This window comes from Plutella xylostella, chromosome 16, assembly GCF_932276165.1.
Source record: "Plutella xylostella chromosome 16, ilPluXylo3.1, whole genome shotgun sequence".
In the NCBI taxonomy this organism is placed as follows: domain Eukaryota; kingdom Metazoa; phylum Arthropoda; class Insecta; order Lepidoptera; family Plutellidae; genus Plutella; species Plutella xylostella.
The window spans coordinates 5,673,029-5,699,061 of record NC_063996.1 but is presented as its reverse complement, the minus strand read 5'-3'; the positions used below and the strand labels follow the sequence as shown (position 1 = coordinate 5,699,061).

Genomic DNA, 26,033 nt, shown 5'->3' with positions numbered 1-26,033 from the left:
GTTATTCTGTGTTCATAAGGGTTTCCGCACACATTGATAACTAAATATATCGTTATTTATCTAGATATAATCGTTACTACTCGGATATTTATATACCTCCCTATGCGTTATTTTTCTTTTTTATATGTTTAAAATTCGCGGTTTCAGCCAGTTACAGATTCTAGCATGCAGGGAATAGGATCAAAATAGATGCGAGTCTTGAAAAGCGGGTTCATTTATTCCATATCAGGGTTTAAATTCGCCAAGTTAGGAGCACCGGGAGGCCCGTTGCGTGCTATAAGCATATTGGCAATTACAATCGTATACCAAATACTATGTTCTTCTATACAAGACAAACTAGGCAGACTACTTACTAGGTGACAGTAAGGGCCCTACTATCGCGAAGTAGAAAAAATCGTTATCAAATCAAGAGCCCTGATAACTAGTTGTGTACGGTTCACCATAATTTTAAATTACTTACGAGCTATGTTTGAAGTAATTCCGTAGTTAAGTTCTATCAAGTCGTCTATATTTATGTTGTATTATAATAATTACGGTTGGGGTTCATAAGAATTCATATTTTTGAAAATAAAACAAATATGTGAACATTTTTCAATAATTAATATATTGAAAATATTATGCGTCTTTTAAATTTTAATAATAATATAATATGTTTTAATATTTTCTATACATCTACATGCCTAATATATAATTAGCATTTTATATGTTACGTTAATATATATTTTCATAAAGATCAAACCTAGGTAGGTATATCTACCAATATCATCTAAATGTGTGGCACAGATCACACTATTTAGAAGATACATTTACATTGGTTTAAAATCGCAATAAATTTTGGCACAATCTTCCGAACTATCTACCTCTTTAATCCACGGTGGTTGGAAGTCAAATCCACTTCACCTTCACGTGTGTACTTAGGTACTTACGCGGTCGTACCACATCAGTTATTCTCTATTTATAAGTACTTTTAACAACATTTAACGTAAAAAGTAATTCTTTGTGATGTATATTTAACAATAAATTCGTTTAAATTTTAAATGCACCTACAACATAACATGCAATCCGCATATTTTTTCATTTATCTATAGCTTTTTAATACCTACATAACACTTTTCTAAAAATCTACCTAAGTACAGTATCTTTTCATTCATAGCCCTGCATTTTTATCACGTTTACAAATGCTGTGTATCAGTTAAGGAGTGCCATTGCTCGTGTCTATGGTCTGGAAACCGGATGCAGTCCATCCAGTGCTTCAGCCTCCTTCCCTTGCTGCTGGCTCCAAGGACCAGACTTCCGAGGAAGTCGTTTGCCTTCCCGTAGTCCTTGTCCCAAACTGTCAGTGTCAGATTTTGGCGGGAAAGCTCGGTGGGGCGAGTCTCGAATAGAAACTCCTCGTTCCAGACTGGATTCAGGTTGCGCCATTTTATGGATGTCTTGTGCTTCTTGTGGTAAGGGTCGGGGTCCAGATGCCTGGAATTAAACAGAAACATTGAATGAAAATGACTTTAAGCTGCCGCTAGGGTGCTACGTAGCTAAGGGGTGTAGCAAATTTAGGGTGCTTTTCCACCAGAGATGTGCTATGCTACGATGCTATGGATGCGTTTGATATCCACCAATCATAATTATTGGTGCACATAGCTTAGCACTGGTGGAAACGGATTCAACTAAGATATGTTTTTTGTATGGAATGATGCGTGCTATGGATGTGTGCTATGGATGCGTGCTATGGATATGTGCTATGGACCATCGCGAGTGGTGTAGCTATGGCGCCGCCGCCCCCGTCGTTTCCCTACTATCGATACATAGCATAGCTCGAGATGCGCATCTTTCTCGCACAGCTACTTTGCGGCGGCGCATCTTCGTAGCGCATCTTCCTCGCAAAGCTACCTAGCGTAGTATTGGTGGAAACGGTCACATATTTTCGTAGCGTAGATATCACATCTTCGCAGCATAGCTGCATAGCACATCTCTGGTGGAAAAGCACCCTTACACTACCATATTCATACATTTATGAAAGACTAGCTGTTAAAAAGTTTTCCCGTGGAAATTCCGGGATAAAAAGTAGCCTATGTTCTTTTCCAGGGTCTAGCTAGACCGTATATGTATACCAAATTTTATTTAAATCCGTTCAGTAGTTTTGGCGTGAAAGAGTAACAGACAGACACAGTTACTTTCGCATTTATAATATTCATATTAGGAATATTAGGAATGATGATATTAGGACTAGGATTAGTTAGGATTTGGGGACTTCGTGACGGCTTAGATTATCTAATACGTTCGTATTAAAATATCATTGGCTGATGGCAATACCAACCGAAAGCTGCAATAAGATACCAATACATCAAGGTGAACACTACAGCTAGGTAGTATAGATGACAAGATGACAACACTTACAATTTAACAAACGGGTCCGAATACCCGTTGCTGTCTTGCGACGGTAGATCAGCGCCCTTGCACACGGTGACCACCAGCGCCCGCCGCTTGGTGCTGTAGGCCAGAGCTAGCAGCACCCTCGGGCCGGTGGGCTCCACGCCTGAAGGCCCCGTCAGCGCCAGACGCATCTGGGAGGGAGCCTTAGCGCACTCCCGGAGCGGGACGGTGGCTGACCCCATCTCGTCGAAACCATATCTGCGGGAGACGTGGAGGAGATTAATTGATGATTATAAGGAAATGACTTTTCGAAAAGAAAGGGAGATTTTCATGGCTATTAAAATCCAGTTTTGGCTCCATGCTACTACATCAGCTTTTAAGTTCGGTAGCTCGTCAGGTAGCTGCAACTATCTGGACAAGGCAGTCTGTGTTGGAAAGTAGAAGCATTCCTTATTAACAACCTCCCAAGAATCCGGGCCAGATGTAAATATCTTCTGAAAGCCTTTTCTTGCTAAGACACATCAGGATAGATCCTGTAAGTATAGGTACCTGTCATCATCGAAGAGCACAATCTCCAGGGTCTTCACGGCCAGGTCGGACTCGGTGATGCCGAAGAAGTGCAGGCTCTCGTTGAACTCCGGGTTCTTGGTCTTGTGGACGGTCTTCGTGCGCAGTCGGTTGGAGTAGGTGCCCTCTGGAAGATATACGGGTTTGTTATACTCACGCTTCTTGGTAGGAAGAGTGCCACTGATAAATTTCCGTCTACCCTTTGTATGTACTTATATTGGTTTGTATTGTATTATTATTTACTACTAGGTAAATTTACCCACGCAATTTATTAAACAATTGGAGGATTAATTACATAGGTTATAAATAGATCTAGCTATATCGCTTAGGTGCCTTTAAAATTCCAGTAAATTCGATTTAGAGTTTAGTTGAGCTCGTTATTGAAGGATAGGATAGAGTTTAATGAGAATTCGTTCAGCTGTACCTACCTACAGGGGATTAATTCATGTTGAAAACCACAAGCCTCATTAAAGCTGTAACACCAATGAAAATCCTCTGTACCTACCGAAAACTCAAACCTCAATGGTTAATGAGAAGAACTTTTCAATATAAAAGTGATGTGATTAGTTAGCTATGTTTTGCCTAGTGCTTATTGCCTTCGTGTGTATTCTACCTAATGTAGGGTATCCCTATGATAGGGTATTGCAAAAGTAGTATAGGCAGTACGCCGAATTCGCGTATTTTCCAAAAGACATAGAAAAAAAGTAGACCCCCTTTCGGCTTGCTATATTTTTTTTGCAATAGCCTGTATATAAAGAAGAAAATTTACAAAAGATACAGTATGCCCATGAAATAAATTAAAAATCAATACAAATGTTTCCTCGAAATTGTTTTTTGGGAACTGTTGTCAGCAAACACAATTCGTGGAATGGGTTCGACCGGGAAAGTCACAAATTGCGTACAATAGATAAATGTATTATTTGTATTTACTGTATGAATAATCATGAGTAGGACAAATGTACACCGAAAATCCGGTGACTCGCTTGCGGATCACCTCTGACTACCCCTTCGGGGATTACAGTCATGAGCATATACCTATAATAATATGTATAATGCATTGTATGATAATCTCCGACCGAATAGCGTAGTGGTTAGTGACCCTGACTACTGAGCCGATGGTCCCGGGTTCGATTCCCGGCTGGGGCAGATATTTGTTTAAACACAGATATTTGTTCTCGGGTCTTGGATGTGCCCGTAAAATGGCAATAGGCCCGCCCCCTTTACATTGGGACTAACATAACACTCTGGCGAAAAGTGGGTGCAGCAATGCACCTCTGCCTACCCCGCATTTGATAATCTCATTGCAATGCAATGCTGGTGTCTCATTTATCACTTCGGATGTCTCAATAAATCCTCTGCACACACCGTATCAGATTGATGGAATCACTGAGCGATCAGTCTTTTAGGTTTAACCATTGACATATATATTACTTATTTGTATTTATTTTATCATGAGTAGGTACAAATGTACACCGAAAATCCGGTGACTCGCTTGCGGATCACCTCTGACTACCTACCCCTTCAGGGCGTATATATTCTTTTGAAATCATTGGGTTTAACCTTGTTTTACCCACCGCTGTGGCGTGTAATATAGAGGAAAGGAAGTCGATAATCCGATTATTCGATACCATTAAACTCTTTGGCGCCAAATAAAAATGCTCTTTACGAATTATGGGCTATTTAAAAGAAGGTGCCTATTAAGGTACTATACTATAATTGGATTCAAATGCTGCCGAGCGTATTGAAGCGATGGAACAGAGCGGATAGCTAGCTGTATAGCAACAAAGCTGTAAAATTAATTCACCAGGGAAACCTTTTAGTTTAAAACTTGCGAAGTTTAAAACTTTGTTACTAGCCTACCTAACTCCCTGATACAGATAATTATCATTATTATTTTATGTCATCACGGAAATATTTTTGTTACCAAAGCAGTGCGCCGGACGTAAATTTTATTGAGTAGATATACTTACCTACGCATTTTTCCGGACATAAAACTGCTTCAAAGTACGAAAAAAAATCAATGAAATCTCTCCACAAAATATATTATTCTGAATAACTTTCCAATAGTTAAGTACATCAAAAATTTAATTAAAATACCTGGCAAAATAATTATTCAAAAAAAAGACTTCATTTTTAATTTGTTATTTTTCGTTTTATTTTTGTAGGTCAGAATCAATGAATCAACGGTGGAGACTGGCTGTTTTTAACAGCGTGCGTGATTCATCACGCATACGGAATGCCCCGCACGTGGTCATACGTATGACAGAATATGCACGCGAGACGCGGGAAAATGGCGGCCATCCCGCGTGCGTCATGAAATCCGAAATACAGCCTTACTATAACCTAGTCACGTATGACAACTCACCCCTGGGGAACACCTCGAGGCGGCAGAAGGGGTCGGCCAGGCCGGTCATGTCCATGCCGAGCAGCCCGCGCGCGCGCAGCACCGTCACCGCCAGGGATGACGTGCCGCTGTCGTACGACAACTTCACCTGGGTGTGGAAAAGAAACACGCGTTTTTATACAGGAAAAACTTAACATGTTAAGATAGATGTATTTACCTACATAGATGGTGTTTTTAGGGAAACACAAAACTTTGGTACATTTTATGTAGGTAACCACAAGCATTCCCGCTTTAGTGCATAGTCCATTTTGTACATTTCGTTGTGCAATTTGTGTTTATGTGCAATAAAGAATTACTTACCTATGTATCTAAGAAAGGATTTCAGCTTTACATGGCAAATATAAATGCCGTTTTCCGTTTTCCCACGAAATAAAGTTACACAACGAACGTCATCATCGTCGTCATTATGCTACGATGCAAGACGGTCGTCTAGACATAATATTATGAATGGGTTCCGCTCATCTCGCATAATCTTTATTGACCAAAACTCGTCTCGCATAACTCGTATGGTCTAAACTTTCTTGGGCGAACCATCACTTTGCCAAGACTTATGTGGCATAAGGCTCGTTTCGTCTAAATCTCTTTAGGCACAATCTTTAAACACCTAAGTTTCGTTTGCTCAAATTTATGTTCGTCTATACCTATGTATAATCTTGTTTCTCCTAATGTTATCTTAATAAATAATATATTAAGTATGTAATAAATGTACAAATTGTGGTATTTTTCTCCTACATCCCGAAAATCACGATATTGTATGATCAAAAAATCGAAAGTTAACGACCAATATAATTATTACAAACCCCATGAGATCGAAACCTAAAAATAGGTGCGACGACGAGCAAAGCGAGGAGGAGCGTGTTAGGTGCACATGTTCATCAAAACCAAAGCGGAGCGCAGCGAAGCGGAGCGGAGCGTTTTCCAAACAGCGGAAACAATACAAGGCACCAGTTTGCGCTATGTAGGGAGAGGCTCCGTCAAAGTTAAAGCCAAACGAATATTATTACTTTGTATAAACCTATGCCATAGCATTATTAGGCTATTCAAGATTTGGCCATACCATTATTAGGCTAAACAATGTTATGCGAAATAACTTTTTACTAAACGAGATTTATGCCATACGATTTTCGGCGTAACGAGACTTTGACCAAACGTTACTATGCAATACGAGATTAGGCAAATAAATCTTATGCCAAAAAAGGTAGAACCACTCAGCAACCAGGCAGTGTGTGGAAAATGCTATTCTTCCTTAGATAGAGGCTGTCGTGGTCAGATTACGAGAATTTATCATTTATTCATTTCAACGGTCCGTGTTGGGAATTGAAAGGGCTTAGACATTTTCGCTGAAATATTTCTTGGAAATATACTGTAAGAAAAGGTCAATCATATAAAGAGGATTGTGATTGTGGACTGAATTGTTAAGCTAGTTTCTAATGTGTAGGTTGATTGAATTCAATTTGTTACACATTCAAATATATATTTGTTGATTTGAATTATATATAGGCTGAATTTTATCAGTGAACCCAAAGGCAAAAGCAAATTAATATCTAATTATTATCTTAAAATTATCAGTAACTTGAGTACTAAGAATGCACATGTTTCGGTACCTATCTTAGGTCTTAAACTTATAAACTTTTACTAGTGCTATGCATAATGGTAGCTTACTATAGCGCTACTATGGATATTTTTCGCGCTCTTATCAGCACTGGTTCAGCCAAAGTGTTGAGATCCGCAACCTACTGTGATGAAGGAGGCCGAGGACAAGGTTCCTTGCTGCACCTACGTCTATTTGCTGATGCCAACGTACCTCCAAAGTCCCGAACCCCGCGTCCGGAATCGTCGGCGCTCGCTCCACGGGCGCAGGTTTCCCCTCCTTGCGCAGGCTGCGCAGGCTGTAGGCGCTGCCCTTGCTGCCGGTTCTCTTCAGCGCCGCCAGGGGGCGCTGCGTGCTGTCCACGCGCTGCAGGCTGAGCCCGCTGACTCCGTGTGTGAGGATGTCGGTCTCGGACCAGGAGTCTCGGTGGGTGTCCTGCGGAGGGGTGACAGGTATGATGATGTGGGGTTTTTATGGGGTGACAATAATGGTAAAGTATCTTACGAATATCATATTGAAGCGTATTTTCGCTGTTTGATTGCAAAGGTATGGTATAAATAGATTTAAAAAGTATGTGTTGCAAAACTTGTATAGTAAGCCAAAGAGGGGTTTTGTTCTTAGGGGGATCTTTTGTTCTATAACTTTAAAAAGTAGTGGAAAAAAAACAAAAATGTACCTATAGCCTATAGTCTACCATCAACTATCTATAAAGTCACGCGATCAACATAGTAAATATGTAAATATGCAGAAATTAGTAGACATTCGCAAATTATTAAAAGTCGTAGATTAAAAGTTGTTTAAATGACAATTTACCCTTGTATACTTAAAAAAATATATAAAGCGCGATTTTCATGTTCTACTATACTACAGATCGACTTACTTTTAAAATAAAGCTTTAACATATCCCGACATTTACGTCTCTACAAACTGCTGGCTTCAGTGGTCGTTGAATAGCTATTGAGATCGCTATAACTAGGTACATACATACATAATGTAATAATCCTGAACCTTTAACACTCGTGTCAATAGCACGGATCCCCAGCTGTGCACATAATGGACACAATGGAACCAATAAAAGCATTTGCCCGTGTCCATGACATAACAATAAAAGTGGTAAGTACCTAAAATTGTTCAGTCTTAATTAGTGCTTACCAATAAATATCAATTGTGAATTGTGGTGTTGTTAATTAATTTTATGATACCGTATTTTAATTAATCAAATAAGTTAAATGAGCGATCTTTTCAACGACTGCACCGATTTTGATGAAACATGGCTCAAAGCAGACACATAAGAACAGTTGATCCTCACACATAAAACTTTTAAAAAGCTTTTGATTTAGTCCGTACTTTTCTAATAAGCTCACTACTTTTTGGCTTGAAAGCGAATTTGGCATAGAAACATAGAATGTAACCTTTGAAAGGGCATAAAAAAATAATCCTATTTTGTATCTTAATATCCCGCAGCAAACCTGGCTAGCTAGACCAAACAAAGCTCATTGGAAAAGCTAGTAACTAAATAAACATCAGAATGATCTAAAAAATGCGAGTAGCTCACCGATTGAGCTATTTTATATTGAAGGTATACATACTACTTCTTATCGATCATACCGTCTAGTACAGGTTTGATAACGTTTATGAAAACTATAAAAGTTTCAGTTTTCTCACATACAAAGTGGCGTTTCTAGCGGAAACTATCATGAAACTTTTGACAGACAATGTATGCAGGAGACAGAAGAAAACCAAAACTTTTTTCGTTTACATAAATTGAAAAACTCGTACTAGAGGTAGGTATACATGTCTACATATTTAGCTGACTGAAATATTGGATGCCAGTCGAACGGAAAAAGGGCAAAAAGGCTACGAACCGGCTGTTGCAAAACATAATGGGGTTCCTATATGTATAAGTAGGTACGACATATATGTCATATTTACTTTGTACACATGTGTATAGACCGTCTTATACCTAATGTAATTTGGTTAATTCCTGAAAACGATCAAATACCTAAGTAACAATACGAAATGCTACAAACTTGTGAATGCACTATGTCTGTTGCACTATTGTAATAGCTTCCTCGCTAGATCTATTCTAGTGCGTAATCCGTCTACGAAGCGAGGCCGAGTGCTTTCAACGGGAAGCCCTTATTATACATACAACGTTGTGACGTTACAAGGTATCTGTCCATTTTGTACTGTATATATTCTATGATGTTAACAAATAATGAAGTAGGTTGTTCTTAATCACATAATGTGCCTATCACAGTTTTGAAATCGGTACAAAATACGAAATTTGGTACCGAGGCTTATCACCGTGTTTTCAATAAAGATATTAATTAAACAGCACAGGATCAAAGTTAGGTACGAGTTGAATTTATTTAATTAATAAAGTATCGCTGCTCGTGATTAAATTTGATCTTTTGATACGCCAGTATTTTGACACTTCATTTAACCAAATAACACGAACAGTTTACGCCAGTCTTCAAGATGCTAAACAGATGGGTAAAGTGAGGACTCAGTCTCCCTGGCGTCATCCTTTGCGAATATAATACTTAATTCAAACGATATAACAGTTACTATTGTCTGGCAGAGGACCATTATCTATGTGCTCTACTGTACATTCGTCACGTAGGCGAGGACAACATTTAGGAGGGGGTGGGGGGTGTAGGTAAAAGTATATAGTTATTTAGTTTGCGTAGATTTGTATCTGCGTCATCATTTCACGGGATTGTAGTGGGCTCAGCCCAATTACAGAAGGAATTGCGTATTATGGTGTAATACCTATTTGCTGAAATAATGTGTATCTATTGAGTGGCATCGTTCGGGTCATTTACATTTCATTTCAGGTATTTATCTGGCCAGTATATTATGTTGGGATATGATCTTTCCTGAACGACCTGTATTAAACTAACAGCTGCAGTATCAGAAAAGAGTTATAGAAATTAAATCAAGAAATATTTTCACGGGAATTCCATTTCAAATACGCAATAAAGTTCTTTATTCAGTACGTAGGTATATAATTATATACCTATTCACTAATAATAGGTTACATAGCTTGCTAACTAAAGCAAGCTAAAATTTTTGTTTCGATATCAAAGGGATTTATATGCAAAACATTTAAATGACTTATTTTGAATGCAACATTTTTTTAAAGATTTGTATCTTACTTATAATAGGTAAATTATATGCGGGACACGTTTTAATAGTAGTGAAAGTGTCGTCAACACGATAAAAAACAGAAGTAGTACTAATAGTAATCAAGTATAATTTTATTCAGACACATTAGTAACTTAAGTGCCAATTTCACCATTCTCGGTTATCTAACCGACAGGGATTGATTTATAAATTAAACGTCATCTCCATATAAAATTCATGACACATGTGTCAAAAGTAGACCATTACTCCCTGGTTATGCTCTAACAGAGAATGGTGAAATTGGCACTAAGGCAACGTTAAATCTAAATTTGAATAGAATTTGATATGAACTATTTAATTTTATTTAACTTATCGTACAAAATTCATAATGGCTAGACTTTACTTTTGTGTTTTTTTTTCAACTAGATATTTGCTTTTTTTATCCGTGCAAAAGAGAATGTAGTTAGCTACGACAAGCGTAGCACTTCCTGCTACGCTGCTACGTGCTACGCCCGCTACGCCAATGCTACGCAATAATTGCTACGAGGTGAGTTCACTGACCGAAGAGACAACCCAAAACCCCGAAATTATAAAAGTATGTTTGTATGGATGCAAACCTTTAAGATACACCATTCAGTGAAAGTGAATTATGTCATCTACTGACAAAATATTCGTTTTATTATCATTGGTTTTTTATTAATTCATCATAATGAGAGTTTAAGCAAAGATACATGTACATGCACATACATGTTTATGAGATATAATAAACAATTTAAAGATTTTTTACGACCCCTTTTATGTTTTATTAGATAACAAGTGAGCTATTAAAATGTATACATTTTTAATTTAATCACCTTTTATGTGGCCTTACCTCAATCTCATCTTGCTACTCCTATAATAGGTTGTACAGGTAAATCCTCTTGATATATTCATGGTCGGTTTAGAGTGAATAGCAAAGCGGGCAAGTATCCCGAGCTAATCCTCAACAATCCTCTGGAAACATACGCCTCACCTCGAATCTCGAGGGACTGCGGTGAGAATGAGAGTGTAATAATAACAAAGGTTGGCTGGAAGAAATTTCTTTTTGGCAATATGCCCGCCATATTGTATGCTTTTACTGTGTTTTTCAATTGTTATGTATTTATTTTTCTCTGTACATTAAAGTGTTAAAATAAATAAATAAAATAATACGTTAAAGATTTCACATCTCAATTAAAATAAGAGCCTGTTTCACTACGTCTCTTGACAACAGTTATCTCTAAGATAAAATCACACTGTCATTGTTTTGATTATAATGTTAGAGGTGTCGACTGAAACTTAGTAAATAAAGAAGCTGAAATTACCTTGCTAAGTAAATAAAAATAGCTTCAAGGCAAGGCCAGAACACCATGGCACATGATAATGAAGCTCGAATTTGATCCCGAGCCTCTATATTTAGGAGGCCTTGACTTGAGTAGCGATGCGACACGGTCACAGATAATGTACTAATGTACTATACATCCCACAATCGGGAGAAGTACAAGATAATCTGGCTACCTATCGTGAAATCGCTTTGACAACTATTTAAGGATTCTTGTTTCTACCAGTCAACCCACACGAGGTGCAAGAAAATGTATATTGTAAGGAGTGCAAAAAGAAAACCAGACGAATGTAGTTCAATGACAAGAAAATTGTTATCATTTCTTGCCCCATGAGACAATCCAACAATTTAGTACCCATACGATTCCCGATTAATCGGGATATTGTGACAATCGAGACAGTTGACTCTAACCCGCAATGACACATCGCTAGCCTTGACGTCAACTTGTTGGAGAGCAAACTAATTGATGGGGAAACGAACAGACCCAAATCATGCCTTCTGAATAAATATACTGTACTAGGTATAATTTCGATTTCACGTTTCATTCAAATTCATGAATTTGGAAAGAAAAGCGTTTTTTCCTACAGCTGGAATGGTAAATCGCTATAAAAAAGCATCATTAGATATACTTATATGTTCGAAAGATGAGTAAATATTTATTGTTGAAGAAATCCTTGGTTAAATTGTGTTGTGCGTAGGTGCAGCGCTCCTTTGATACGAGTACGAGTACACACGTTAAGGGCGATGTTACAAAGTATTATATGTTAGGAAGTTGTTGAAGAAAATATTTCAGTTTTATTTGAGACTTAAGATTTATTATGTATGGTTGTATTCTATCTATGGGAGTTATGTCCAACAGTAGACGATTATTGGATAATGAGGTTAATTAGGTCCTATTAGGTCATCATATTGTGAGATTTATGAAAATGACACAAATAGCCATTGAGTTATTTAGTACACTATAACTATAAATCAATGTAGAGAACAATATTTTATACTCTTGTCAACGTAAACAAGAAAGTTTATGAAGCGAATGAAAATAAAATACATTTATCTTGTAGGAAATACACTATAAAAGCAAACATCAAACAGGATGCATGTGATAATACTCACTCAATGATATTATCGCTTGTCGTTGCGATGAAACGGGAATACATTATGTAGTTTTTATTTTAATAGTACATCTACTTATATATAAAAATAACAATGCGGTACGTTATACTGAATTCATTCTTACTAGGCACAAAAGTTGTTTGAAATCTTTGTGTGTCCTTTTAATCAAAATATTATTAAAAAAATAACTACCTACTTACTGATAAAATAAATTGTTTAATTGCGACATAAATTAATCATTTCTGCTAGTATTTCATTGGTTTTATGTTTTGTTTTAAAACCTTCGGACTCGCATTGAAGCTGTGTGAGAACCACGGTGAACCACCTTAGGAACATCATTACCTACTGTCTTGAAATTGGACGTATGTTTTTATGTTGATACTCACGTGAGGAGACGAAGCCAACCGTAAATAAGGAAAAGGCTAAAAAAAAGAAGAAGAAAACTCACGTGAGGAGACAGTATGACGGACTTGCGGCTCTCTGATTGGCTGGTGTGGCTGGGCTGGCGGGAGAAGGCGGGCGCGCTGACGCTCAGCGGGGACCCGGGCTCCGAGTCAGTCTTGCCTTCGTTGCTGCTGTTGCCTGCCTCTTGCTGCTGAAGACGGATTGCAGTTATAAAGGTGGTTGTCATCGACAGGTTTGCGAGTGGAGACCTTGTACGTTGGACTGAGACGTCTACCTAAATACAGGATGTTGCAAAAAGGGTATACTATTTCGCGAATATTGACATTCTGATTCATTTTCAAGCGTTGATATAATATGCTGCACACGTAGGTTTCCGCTTAGTATACCCTTTTTGCAACACCCTGTATATTGTGTACTATCGGGGAATCGGCAAGTCGTCTATCTAGTTAAAGATTAGAACCTCTTGAAGCCGAAGAAGAAGAACAGCCTCCGTGTTCACACCAAACCCACACGCTCACACAACTAATAGTGCGTGGATTTTCAGCATGGATTTCGCCTTTGGTAGAGTCTAGGGCAAATAAAACTGACCCCTCCCAGAGTGTCAATATGCTACCTACATATTTTTATTCATATTTTATAAGATGGTCTAGCCCTGGCAACTTACGGGAGTACTATATTGACGTATCAGTATGAATAGATAGGTAGGTGGACATAGCAGTATCCTATTTTGATATGACAATGCTATCGCTATAATGTAGATCAGGTTACCGGCTATGACGTGGTCAGACATGGTAACAAAGGATATTGTTAGAGGGTGGTGGATAAGTTCAAGCTGTGATTAGTGATTATAAAACAATGTTGCTGCAATATTATGTGGATTAGCTATGAATTCCCCGACAGCTAAAATCTAAGAGCTATAGAATTCCTCAAATAGATAAAAGAAGGTAGGTAATTTGCATAAGCTACAAAATACTTTGTGCAATATAATGCTTAACAAGCTTTTAAATTAAAAGCGAAAGTTACAATCTAAACCAAAAATAAAACCTCCTTAGAATTCTTTCTCAAAGTATTGAAAAAATTTGCATTTTTATGAGCCCTTTGAACCGAGCAACATTCCGGACCGAACTTATGGAAGTTTAATATCCCGAGGGAAAGCAGAAATGGGATAGCGTATGTCATTAGAATAAATTAAGACATAGTGAAGTGATCTACATATGCATTTATGCAGTTCCATCTTCTATTGATCGTAGAGTTGGATACTGAAAACTCGGAATAAAATTACTTAAGTACCTAACAATCTATGTAAGTACTTAACATTAATGTGGCTATTGTAATTACTACCTATAGTAGAGTCAATATAGGACTCTTCTTTACCTAGTAGGTAGTCATATTATTACCTCTGAAAAAACGAGGAATACGGAAAACGCAGAAATGCAATATTGCCAGGTATTCGTACTGCGCTATTTTGAAACCAAATTCAAAGCTATCCAATATTGGATTCCAGGAAATTCCATATGGAAAATGAAATTGTGAAATGGCGCGTCAATCAAGATCACCCATTGTAATTGCAAATGATATCTCTCTTCGCTCTGAACTCACAAATCATGTTAAAACATGGAAATGATTTGCACTCAATTTGCAATCATATGCTTTATGATGTGCGTATGTGGTTAGCAGTATGCGGGAATGAAGCTCGTATAAGTAAGTACATATATTATCAATATTATAGCCGATCTGAAGGCACCAAAATAATTTTAACACAACATTGAAAAAAAAATTATCCATTCACATCCACATTAATAATTAAAACCCCCAGTACACCCGAGCCCGCGTTGTTCTATGCTCCCTAAATGTTGGTAATTGGTGATCCCCTCCCTACCTGCAAAGACCGGGACAGCTCGGTGTCGTGGTACCGGCCGGTGGTGCGCTTCTCTGGCAGGATGTACTTGGGCAAGGACTTGAAGAACCACGCGCCTGACTTCTTCCACATCTCACGCGTCTCTGCGCAGATGTTGCACATGTACTGGTCGCGCGAGTAGAGCGGTGATCTGCTCCTCCTGTCGTCTGCTCTCCTGGTAACGTTGGAGAAAACAATTAATTTATAGTAATAAAAGTTAGTTTTATATGGTTTTGGATAACAGAGTTTCAGCAAAGAACGTGACCCTCGGCCGCCACCACCGGCTACTTACTTGTCTAAGCAGGTCGGTATATTTTTTAATTTTTTCTGGATGAAGAACCTGGCCTTCTTTTTATTTAGACGACAGAACTCCTCTTGTCTGCCTTCCTCCCTCCTCCTCATTGTGAAAAATACTCATTTGATAACACTTTCTTTTTCTTGCAATATTTAATTTTTAATTTCGGTTGCAATAATAACTTTTCAACATCTTAACCCGTCTCTTGCTCACCGGTGTGGAGGTCCTTCAATGACGCACTTGGGGCAGGCGGCGTTGCGGCAGACGCTGCAGGTCCTCAGCGGAGCCAGCAGCCGCGGCGTCTCTCCACAGAGCAGGCACGAGCGCGGCGCCGGGCCCTGCGCCGAGCGACGCATGCCTGGGTCAGAAGAGCAAAGTATCAAGTATAAACACCTAATGTCATCAATAAGTATCTCTTATTCCCTCCATCCAAAGGTTGTCTGTCTGTCAGTAGTAATAACACCCTAATTAAGTTTTATTTTTTTGGTGTACAAATAAAGTGTATTTTATCTATCTATCATCGGTCAATAATCGCCATCCTAGGCATATTGAATTCTCCAACAAGGAGCGCCACATCGCCTAATGTTTACTTCCTCATCCGACCACGGCCTTAGGCTGAGTAACGCATGCATAGATTGACCAAATACGACGAAAAGATCATCGTGTCAGCTCACAGAAATCTCTTATTTCGCCAAGCAAGAGTGTGAAGAGTGTTTCCCTCGGTCAGGATTAAGGACTAAACAAGAATCGCATCGTATTTAATTTCGCCGATTGTTACTTGAACTAGTCTTTAGCGGTCTGATCCTGCAATACTAGTCCCTTTACCTTCGAGCCTGGACACGAGCTTGCCCACCCGCTTGGCCTCCACCTCCTCGAGCCTCTCGGCGCGGCGGACCACCTCGGCGATGGCCTCGCGCTCGTCCGGCGTGAGCGGCGGCTCGCTGCGGGCCGCGCTCCACCCCGTGCGCAGTCTGCAATGTGGAGGGTTACGCTATACTGACGGAAAACGCAGCAATCATTGTAGGCTGTATTACACTCACGGGCAATGAAAAAGCACCAAATTACTTCTAAACGGAAAAGGCTATAGCTTAATGCCGTCTTCTGCAACATTGAAGTACATTTAGGATTAGGATATTACGAATTAAAAACGGTAATATTTTGTTCCAATTTTAAATCTAGATCTTTGAAAAATTGGGGTCGATTGGTGTTGGCATTTTGTGAGTGGAACTATTTCATTGCCCGGGAGTGTAGTATTGTTATTGTACCTGTAACTAAATACTTTTACCCCCTTATTCATAGAAAAGTTACAATACGTTTTAACTAATAAACTGTTTTGTCCCTCTCCGACAAAGAACAATTTGTTCTTTGACCGAGAGGGACAAAACAGTTTATTAGTTAAAACGTTCTGTAACTTCTCTATGAATAAGGGGGCTAGTAAATAACTCTTTTAACAAAGGTTGACTGCAAGAAATTACTTTTTGGCAATAAGCCCGCCCTTGTATGCTTTTACTGTGTTTTTCATTTATTATGTATTCAAAATCAAAATCAAAATAATTTATTTGTGAGTCACAGGTTAGGTTAAGATGGATTACAGTATATTATATAATTTCTCCGTGCTCAGCCAACATGGCGTACATGTATTCATATACCTACTTTGTTTCTGTATACAATAAAGTGTTCAAATAATAAATAAAACGAACGAATGAGAGCTTTTGTGCAAACGGCACGTTTAATAAAATGAAATAAGGTCGTGGCTCGCGCTTCAAAACTTCGGTTTTCGTTATATAGTGACCAGCCACTCGAGATTATTGATCTTACAGGTGTGATTATTGAGTTTAACGATTGTACTCATACATATAAGCTCCGTAAGATGTCGGGCTATTGCACCTGGCACTGACACTGTACCGCATATCGACCTATTCTATTCTGTTCTCTGTGGGGGTGTAAGTACCTGCACCTGGCTCTCTCGAGTGGAACCTTTGTACATATCCCCAAGGTTTAAACTGCCTTCCTAAGCTTGGACCATTTTCCACCACGGTCCACTGCGGGTTGGTGGGTTCACATATCTAGATGTGCTAAATCTAGATATGCAGGTTTCCTCACGATGTTTTCCTTCACCGTAAGAGCGATGGTATACATTGTACTTAAATTCAAAGAACTCATTGGTACATGTCAGCGCCGGGAATCGAACCCGCATCTCTTGCATGAGAAGCGGGCGCTTACCCGACTGAGCTATCGCTGCATATCGACCGTAAAGCTACATTTATTTGTTAAATTACACTTAAATATATTTGGAGAAACGAGACCAATTAATTAGCAGTAAGTACGAAAACAATCCCATGTAACGTGACATTGGTATTGTCCAGACGTTGGACAGATACTCAATTAACTCGCACAACGGGGGTAACTTTTATGAGTGGTCGACCCGAATACCATTGTGCTAGGTACACCGATATAGAGAGAGGTAAAATTAATCAATTTAAAATCTAATAGAACACAAAAGTGATCTTATTTATAAAATTTGCATGAAGTTGTTACGGAGTCTTAGTATGTGAATTTTATTATTTACAGGTCCTTATCTTAAGTTGATCACTGATAATTTTGTACCTTGCATATTCTCTAATGACATTATGGCGTAATGCTCGAAGTTCGTTAGGTCTGGCCGAGAAAGAAATAACACCCGGAGTGAACGAATAATAACTAGGCCATTAGAACGACCTAGATCCTAGGTCTGAGTAGGTACCTACATCCCCGAGGGGGGTTAACACTCTAGCTGTGCCCTTCAGGCGGCCCTGCAATGGAATAATTGTGAAAATTACTTTCGATGCCGATATTACAGATATACAGATACTTGTTCTCGAGGGTACACCGGAGGAGTCCACGTGTTCTATGTTCTCGGGTCTTGGTTGTTAAATATTTGTGTTGTGTCCAGTCCGCCTGCCAAGCGTGGAGGTAGATATATAGCAATAACTGCCCAGTCACAGTCTCCCTCCGAAGAGGTATGAGTCCGGCAGAGGAATATTACGAGCAGCTTTTGTGATTTGACGTTTCATTTAAAATTTAAAACATTTATCTTTTTGCGTTCCCACAGTTGGGTTAAACGACAAAGGCAAAGAACGTAGTACCTACTAAGTATTTACTTGTAAAATACTCAAAACTAAGGAACAATACTAGTTTTTATGTATAGAACCTCGGCATTATAGTGAACATGGGTGAAACACTGCTGCTATCTCCCCTTTTTTGGATTAATGGCGAGATAGCAAGTTATCGCATAAACAAGGTGTAATTTCCACGTATACATAGATAGATGAGGAGAAACGCTAACCTTTTTTTCACATCAAAAATGAAATTCAGTCCGTCTGAGATTAAACGTGCCGCCCTTTGATAAACATGCGAACTACATGAGTGTCAGTGCAAAAAATGACCCGAACAAATAACACATAATAATATACACTCACGGGAAATGAAAAAGTTCTACTCACAAAATGCAGACCCCAAACGACCCCAATTTTTTCAAACAGTCAATTTAATATTTGAACAAAATATTATAGTTTTTATTTGGTAATATTCTGATGCTCTGTTAAATGTACTTCAATTTTGCAGAAGGCGTCATTGAGCTTAGGAGTAATTTATTGGTGCTTTTCTCAGTGGAACCTTTTCATTGCCCGTGAGTGTATAAATAACTCACTTTACAAGAGAGCTTTTATTTTGAATTAGTTCTGGATTTGACTTTACAGATTTGGTACTTTGGTGGTGGTTTTCATTAGGTTGAACTTAAAAAGCTTATCTCGGTTTGACAGTAAACTGGACTGTATTTAGTTTTTTTTTGTATGTTTATATTTTATGACACTTATATTGTTTATCAAAACAGTCGGCATTTTCAACATCTACAAGCTACAGTTGGCTTGTCATACCTGCTGTTGAACTGATTACGTCTGCAAAAGCAATAAAAACTGGAAACAAATTAGCCGACAGTATGTTATTGATGGTGCTCCTTGAAAGTAACATACTTAATACAGTCATAGAGGTCGACATCCTGGTATGCAAGATGAGCGAGCTAGAGAAAGCAGTCATCAACCTCATGTGCTACGGAAATACAAAGTAGGTACGAGTAATATTGTTATTTAATTATTTTGTTAAAATATTTTTTTGTGTAAATATTATAAAAATGTATATAAAATCTATAAGATAGAAATTATTTGATAGTAAAATCAAGTATAAAATTATTAGATTGTAAAATTTGTTATTGTTGTAACTTTGTAATTATTATTATTTTATGTGTGTAAAGTTTCTATATTTAAAAAATGTCGCATTGGTATCTACTGTAATGGCATTTATTTGTAAATGTAAATAAATAAATAAATAAAATCTCTTGAAGACATCGTTGGTGGCGAGGGAGTATAAAAATATAATACTTAATATAATTGAAAGTTAAAAAGGACGACCTACTTAGAAAAGTACGTATAAAATCAAAGGTAATCGTTTGTAATTTAAGTCGATAAGTACGACGGCATCTTTTGTTCTCGTGTAGTGAAATACGAACTGAAGGACTCTCGGCGATCACGGCTGCGGCTAAGCTAATAACAGCTCCCGGGGAGGTATTGTGTTCCCTGTTTAGAATTTCTTTGTTATATCGACCTACCTGATATATATTTCTTTAAAATCTCTACTTATCGACGCGGGTATCGTGATCGAATGTATTGTATAAAACCGCCATTGTAATTAGGTAATTTGAAATGTATAAAGGCAATGTTTCAAATAAAAGGTTATGTTTTGTATTTTGGGTAATGCTACGGCTTTTCGTAGCAACATTTCGTAGCAGTCGTAGCTCGTAGCGCCTAGTCGTAGACTCGTAGTAAGGGAATAAAGATTTGAAATAATTATCTTTGCATTTGCAGTGCTAGATATAAATACATATAAATCTATCATAAAATGAAACTTTTGGTATAAAGCGTAACATTGTGCGTGGGACCTGACAAGTAATACTGATTTGATAGGTATAATATTAAAGTGACTTAGGTTTACTATTCTTTTCCTTTTTTTAAAATTCTTTTTTGTACACCTTATTACCTATTTTTCCTGTACCTCCTTCGGGTTGACTGGCAGAAAATGCTTTTAGCATTAAGTCCACCCTCTGTATTTTTATTTGTAATATTTGTACAATAAAGAGTTAAATAAATAAATAAATTTTCAATATCAATTATACCGCAGCATTGAATTTTACTGTAGAAACGTAAGTAGGTGCTGTAGGTAGTACCTACTGTTTACTAACAACTAACAACTCAACGACTGTGGTAAATGACCTATTGTTGAATAATGCAGCCTTTGTTACCACTATTGAGAGCTCACTGCGAGCTTTTATTTGATGTGTACAGCAATTTCCTAAGTAATTTCAGAAACAGTCTGTGTTTTCTCTCAATTACTGGTTTTTGCAATGTGTGACTGCTGCATAGCTACTGGTTTTTCGAGTCACCAAGCACCTTTAATTATTACTTTTCTTATTACTAATTATTCCAGTCCTTGTACATGTACACTGAGATGTCTACACTGAAGCCAAAAATTGTCTAAGTAAATAAATAAAAAGCAAAAAATATCATCATACCGAAGTCGTTTTGTCAAATATTAATTTGCTTTTAAATTAAGTAGAGCTTTCATTACTTTCCTTACGCTTTTGTAGTATGAGACGGCCATAAATGTAATAACAATAAGTAGAATAGCCGAGAGTACCTAGGAAGTGGACTCCACGTGCAATGTTAATTAATATACTCATAACTGAAGCGGCACTTTAAAGGTGTACTGTGGAGTTAGTTCATAATTCATATTAATTAAAATTGTTTATAGGTATTAAAAATATGAATTGGATTCTGTACCACCATCGATCGAATATTAGCCATCGGCCGCATTGCTTATGTGTGGAATCTGAAAAACTTAGCTCCAATTTCTCCATAGTTGGTTAGATCGTAACCAGGGAAAGGTTGATCAAGTATACGTCATCGCCATATAAAATTCTTGACTTCTTAAAAGTCAATCACTAATACCTGGTTATGCTCTAACCGACTATGGAGAAATTGGCACTTACTGTATGACTCTAACAGCAGCCGTTTATTGTCAAGCTTTGATTGCGGTGAAAAGTTTCGTACGGTGGTGATACAGTAGCAAGTCATGTTACAAAGAAATACAATAACTTTACTATACATTATTCCCGTACTATAATTAGGGCCTGCTTCTCAATAGCTACCTATGTGATAAAAGACTTGCTGTGACTGTTTAAAACATAATTACCGTGAGTGTCTTTTATCCCACAGGTAGCTATTACCAAGACATTGTGATTAAAGCTGCGGCCTAAATAATCAAAATGCCATTCAAAAAATCCAGTTTAAACCAAATTAACAAAAACATTTGTTAGTAAAATAAAGATTGACTTCTATTTTCTTGAGCGTAGGCTCAAAGGCTCGAGCACTTAAAATTATTAAGATGTCCATATTTATCAGATTTTGAACTACTAGCTTTTCCGCTGGCTTTGCTTCGCCATAAATATGCTTTTCCGGTAGGAATATTGGACATCGCTAAAATAATATGTAAGTAATTCATAGACGTATCGAAAACGCCTGGAAGAGCTACTGGTCTATGAAGCAGCTGATGAAGGGTAACCTTCCACTGTCACTCAAGCGCAAACTCGTTGACATGCGTATCTTGCCCGTCCTAACCTACGGCGCGCAGACATGGTCACTGACCGAACATCAAAAGACCAGACTGAAGGTTTGCCAAAGAGCGATGGAGTAGTCGTAGTAGTCGTAGTCTTCTAGGTGTCAAATTGACGGACCGTGTCAGAAACACCATACTACGCTCCCAAACTCGCATAGTCGATGTTGGTGTCGAGACCGCGAAGCTCAAGTGGAACTGGGCCGGCCACGTCTGCCGCATGCACCCGGACCGGTGGGCCAAGATAGCGACCGAGTGGGTGCCGGGCGACGGCGCCGGCGGAGAGGCAGGCCGAGACGGAGATGGCGGGACGACCTGGATAAGTTTGATAATAACTGGGCTGAGAGTGCACAGGATCGAAGGGTGTGGAAGGAAAAAGGGGAGGCCTTTGCCCAGCAGTGGGAAACAAAATAGGCTAATTAAAGAAAAAAAAAAAAAAAGTAATCCAAATCCATACTTTATAGAACTAGTACCAATTAGTAAAGTATCTTAAATAATACTCATGGCGTATTAAATTAGGTTTTGTAAAAAAAAAATAAGAAAAGAAAATGTCTTTTTCACTTTTGTCATGTTTAATCTCCTGCGTAAATGGTCTTGAAAAAGTTCTGAAATCCAAGTTTTCGTTTTCGGATTTTCCACCCACAATGGCTAAAGTGTTTTTTTATGTTTGTTCTTTGTAGCACATTATAAGCTTTTTTAAAAGCAGTGGTTAGGTAATTTGAAGAACAATGAGACAGAGTTCCCGTTTACAAGAAATACCTACATATCAAGTACCTAAGTCGAGTGCATTAACACTGCATATCGATTCGCACACTGATTAAATTCCATCTTGTATAGCTTAGTACTCAAATATTAAATCTAGTAAACCTACATAAAAACTAAAAGTATTTTTATATCTGGAAAAATCTACATGTCTAAATATAGCCGTACGACGCCATAGATATGCAAATGTGGGAGAATAAAGCGTCGGCGTCGGGACGACTCTGGCTTAACGAAAAAACGAACGATCGAGACCTGGGCCTCAAGTACGGGTTTTGCAATTTATTAAATAAAGTTTTGGTTTTCTTCTGTCATCTCCATACATTACCTGTCTAAATTTACATGATAGTTTCCGCTAGAGGCTCCACTTTGTATGCGAGGAAACGTTAACTTTTATAGTTTTTGACAAACTATCAAATCTGTCATGAAATCGATACGTTTAATACGAGAACATAGAGTCGTGGTTACCGCAGCAGTTAGTAGGCGGACCGTTTTTTTAACCCCTGACGTAATTAACCACTGACGTAAAAGGAGGACGTTACAACTTTGCGTATCCCTATATGTGTATCCGTCTTTGGAATAGCGTAGCTTCCAAATGGCTGAACCGATTTTCAATTTGTTTTTTTTTGGGTCATAGTTACCCAGATTGCTCTTTTGCCATGTTTTATAAAAATCGACTAAGCCGTTCAACATTTATGCGCCTTGAATGTCGGGTGTTTTTAAAGGTTATAGTAAGCTAGAGCGAACCCCGGGACCTTGCTACGGTCTTCCGTTGTCGCTTCACTAATCTTCCACGTCGTGGTAAAAGTACAAAGTGTTCACTAAAATGGAAATGGATTGAGATTAATCCTTAACTTTTTCTATTATTTTTGTGTTTTGCTTTTTACGGTGTGAGGTTTTTACCTGTAACCACCGAGCACTTAGTAGGTACACTACTTACATCATGCGTGAAAACATCGTTGCTATACTGACAAAAATAATGTACCTCGATTTTTCTCTACAATGGACTTAACAGAACGGTAAATATATTTTTTCCTGATTTAACTACTTTTCGGTGTAACATAGCAGTAGTACCTATGCCTTTTGAAGTGATAGCAAATATATGTAAGTACTTGAACTATTAATTTGTATTAAAACTGTTTGATATCCTTTAAAATGAGTGGGCGAAGGTTTTCCGCTCCACTTGATAGTCATAAGACTCATAAGCTGCCGAATGTGATAGTAACTCCGTGCTCAGAACAAGCTGACTGGAAAAGTACCTACTTAGTGCCAATTTCTCCATTGTCGGTTATGTAACCGACAGGGATTTATTTATAAATTAAACGTCATCTCCATACAAAATTCATGACAGATGTGTCAAAAGTTAACCCCTACTCTCTGGTTATGCTCTAACCGAGAATGGAGAAATTGGCACTTAGTACCTCGAAGTAACTTACAAATAGTTGTCAGCTATAAATAAATGTTCGCCGGAAGGTTCCGGAAGCGGATACGTCGGTGGCAGATAGGTAGCGGACAAGGTCTCGCCTGATTAAACATTTTCCTCATAAGTATATAGCTTAGGTATACATAGTATATGTACTAAGTGTCTCTACTTGTTATACTTTCGCATTTATACTGCATTATTTCATACTTGGCATAAAAGGTAAAAAAATCTTGGTGTGGCTTTTTAATCGAAATGTTCTAAAACAACAGCTAAAATAAATGGGATCATTATTGTATATTTTTTTAAATATCAGAGCTCTGCCCAGCTGGCCACTGCCCTATGCTTATATATTATTATATTTATTACTCCATGCACTTATTTGCACTTATTTAAAAGCAGCTACCTATACAATAATTTGACTATAACCTAAACTTAGGTACTTTCGCTTCTTGGCAACCATTCCTTCGCAAGAATCTTAAAATCCTATGAACCTAACTGAAACAAACTCAACGACAACACTTAATAAATATGAATAAGTACGTATTTTTTTAAATAAGTAGAGTTTAGTAGAGTCAAGTCGCTTGTTAGGGTATATTTAAGTACATGCAAAAGTTAAGCTGAATGTCATGTACATTTAAATAGTGTAAATAAATGTAGGAAAACGATACTAACGTAGGTACAAAAGTGTATTCCTGCACAATATGCACATGACTGATGACTGTACACGTAAAAATTCAGACAAGATGCCAGATTAAATACCCATCTGTATCAAAGTACTTAGTAGTACTTACCACTTACTAAAATAAGTAATTAACAAACTCCCGACTAATTACATTTAATTTCGTATCAATCAGCTAACTTAGTTGGCTGAGATCAAAACAAAACACAAACAAAACAATACACAAACTTGTATAGAACAAAACTTACTTAGCTCTCAAAGATAGCTGGCGGTCATTAGGACACACGAATTTGTTAGCTTTACTTTGATTAGTGTAATTCATTGTTTCACTGAATAAAAAAAGTGTACGAATGTTTTTTGTTTACAAAATGGCGCAAAAGCCGCGCGTTCCCGCCTGTTGATAGCGTCCAACTGTTGCTTCAGCTGCTCGCTTCTCTTCTCGCTTGCAAGCTACAAATCGATAACAACCTTATATAGGTACCTACTTGAAAACGCTTAACGTTGTACTCTATGGCTACGACATAATTTCACTATCTGTCGGCCATGTGATAATTATATGTGAATTAATTCGAAGGCATTCAGTGACTATTTTCAGATAAATAATAAAGTAGGCCTATATACTGCTTTCTATTTAATACTGCTTTCTATTTGCTGCTTTACTGTACCTACCTATGTTAAATTGATATAAATATGCTCATTTTTGACAGTATGAATAAGTTTACAGGTAGTTTCGGTACGTACCTACCTACATTTGGTTTAAAAGTGGTAAAGGCACACAGTACAGCATGTCATATTACGATGTTGATAAAATGTAAATTATGTAATTAAAAATAGGTACTTACCTACTAGGTATCTCCAAATTCATAGAACTTTAATTTTAAACTATTTTTTACCATTAATATTAACTAGAATTATATACTTTGTATATACTTAATCAAAGCTTTGTACATAGGCACTTATTTACCTACTTAGGTATACTTACTTAGCTTTATACAGGTAGGTAGGTACTTATACTAAATATAGGTGCAATGCTTACAGGAAAAAGCATAATGTCAGAAAATTGGTTCTACATAAGAAAATACAAACGCAGTGCTGGTTAAAATTCAAAAAGACCAACCACATTTTATAAGTACACCACTGGGTTTACCGCTTTGTGAGTTGTGAGGATGAGGATATACGGAACTTCCGCTTCTTATATTTTTAATTATTATCGTACAGTGTTGGTAACCGTTGTAATATTCGTTACTAACGGAAATAGCACAGCACTACCCTGAACGAATTTTATTTTGTCACATCGATTATTTCATTCTTTTTGTTTAGTTCGTTCGTTCCCATTCAC

General features: G+C 37.7%; 1 protein-coding gene across 1 annotated transcript; it reads right to left on the bottom strand.

The window, feature by feature from the left end:
• Window positions 1-627: 627 nt before the first annotated feature.
• LOC105394823 (rabphilin-3A) lies at window positions 628-25,119 on the bottom strand. The gene is made up of 10 exons (XM_048626502.1): window positions 24,943-25,119; window positions 15,957-16,102; window positions 15,345-15,489; window positions 14,819-14,987; window positions 12,983-13,126; window positions 7,146-7,367; window positions 5,303-5,429; window positions 2,920-3,064; window positions 2,395-2,628; window positions 628-1,470 (listed from the first exon to the last, which is right to left on the bottom strand). The coding sequence occupies exons 1-10, from the start codon at window positions 25,014-25,016 to the stop codon at window positions 1,173-1,175; spliced, it is 1,704 nt and encodes a 567-aa protein (XP_048482459.1). The 5' UTR covers window positions 25,017-25,119; the 3' UTR covers window positions 628-1,172.
• Between the last annotated feature and the right edge of the window lie 914 nt (window positions 25,120-26,033).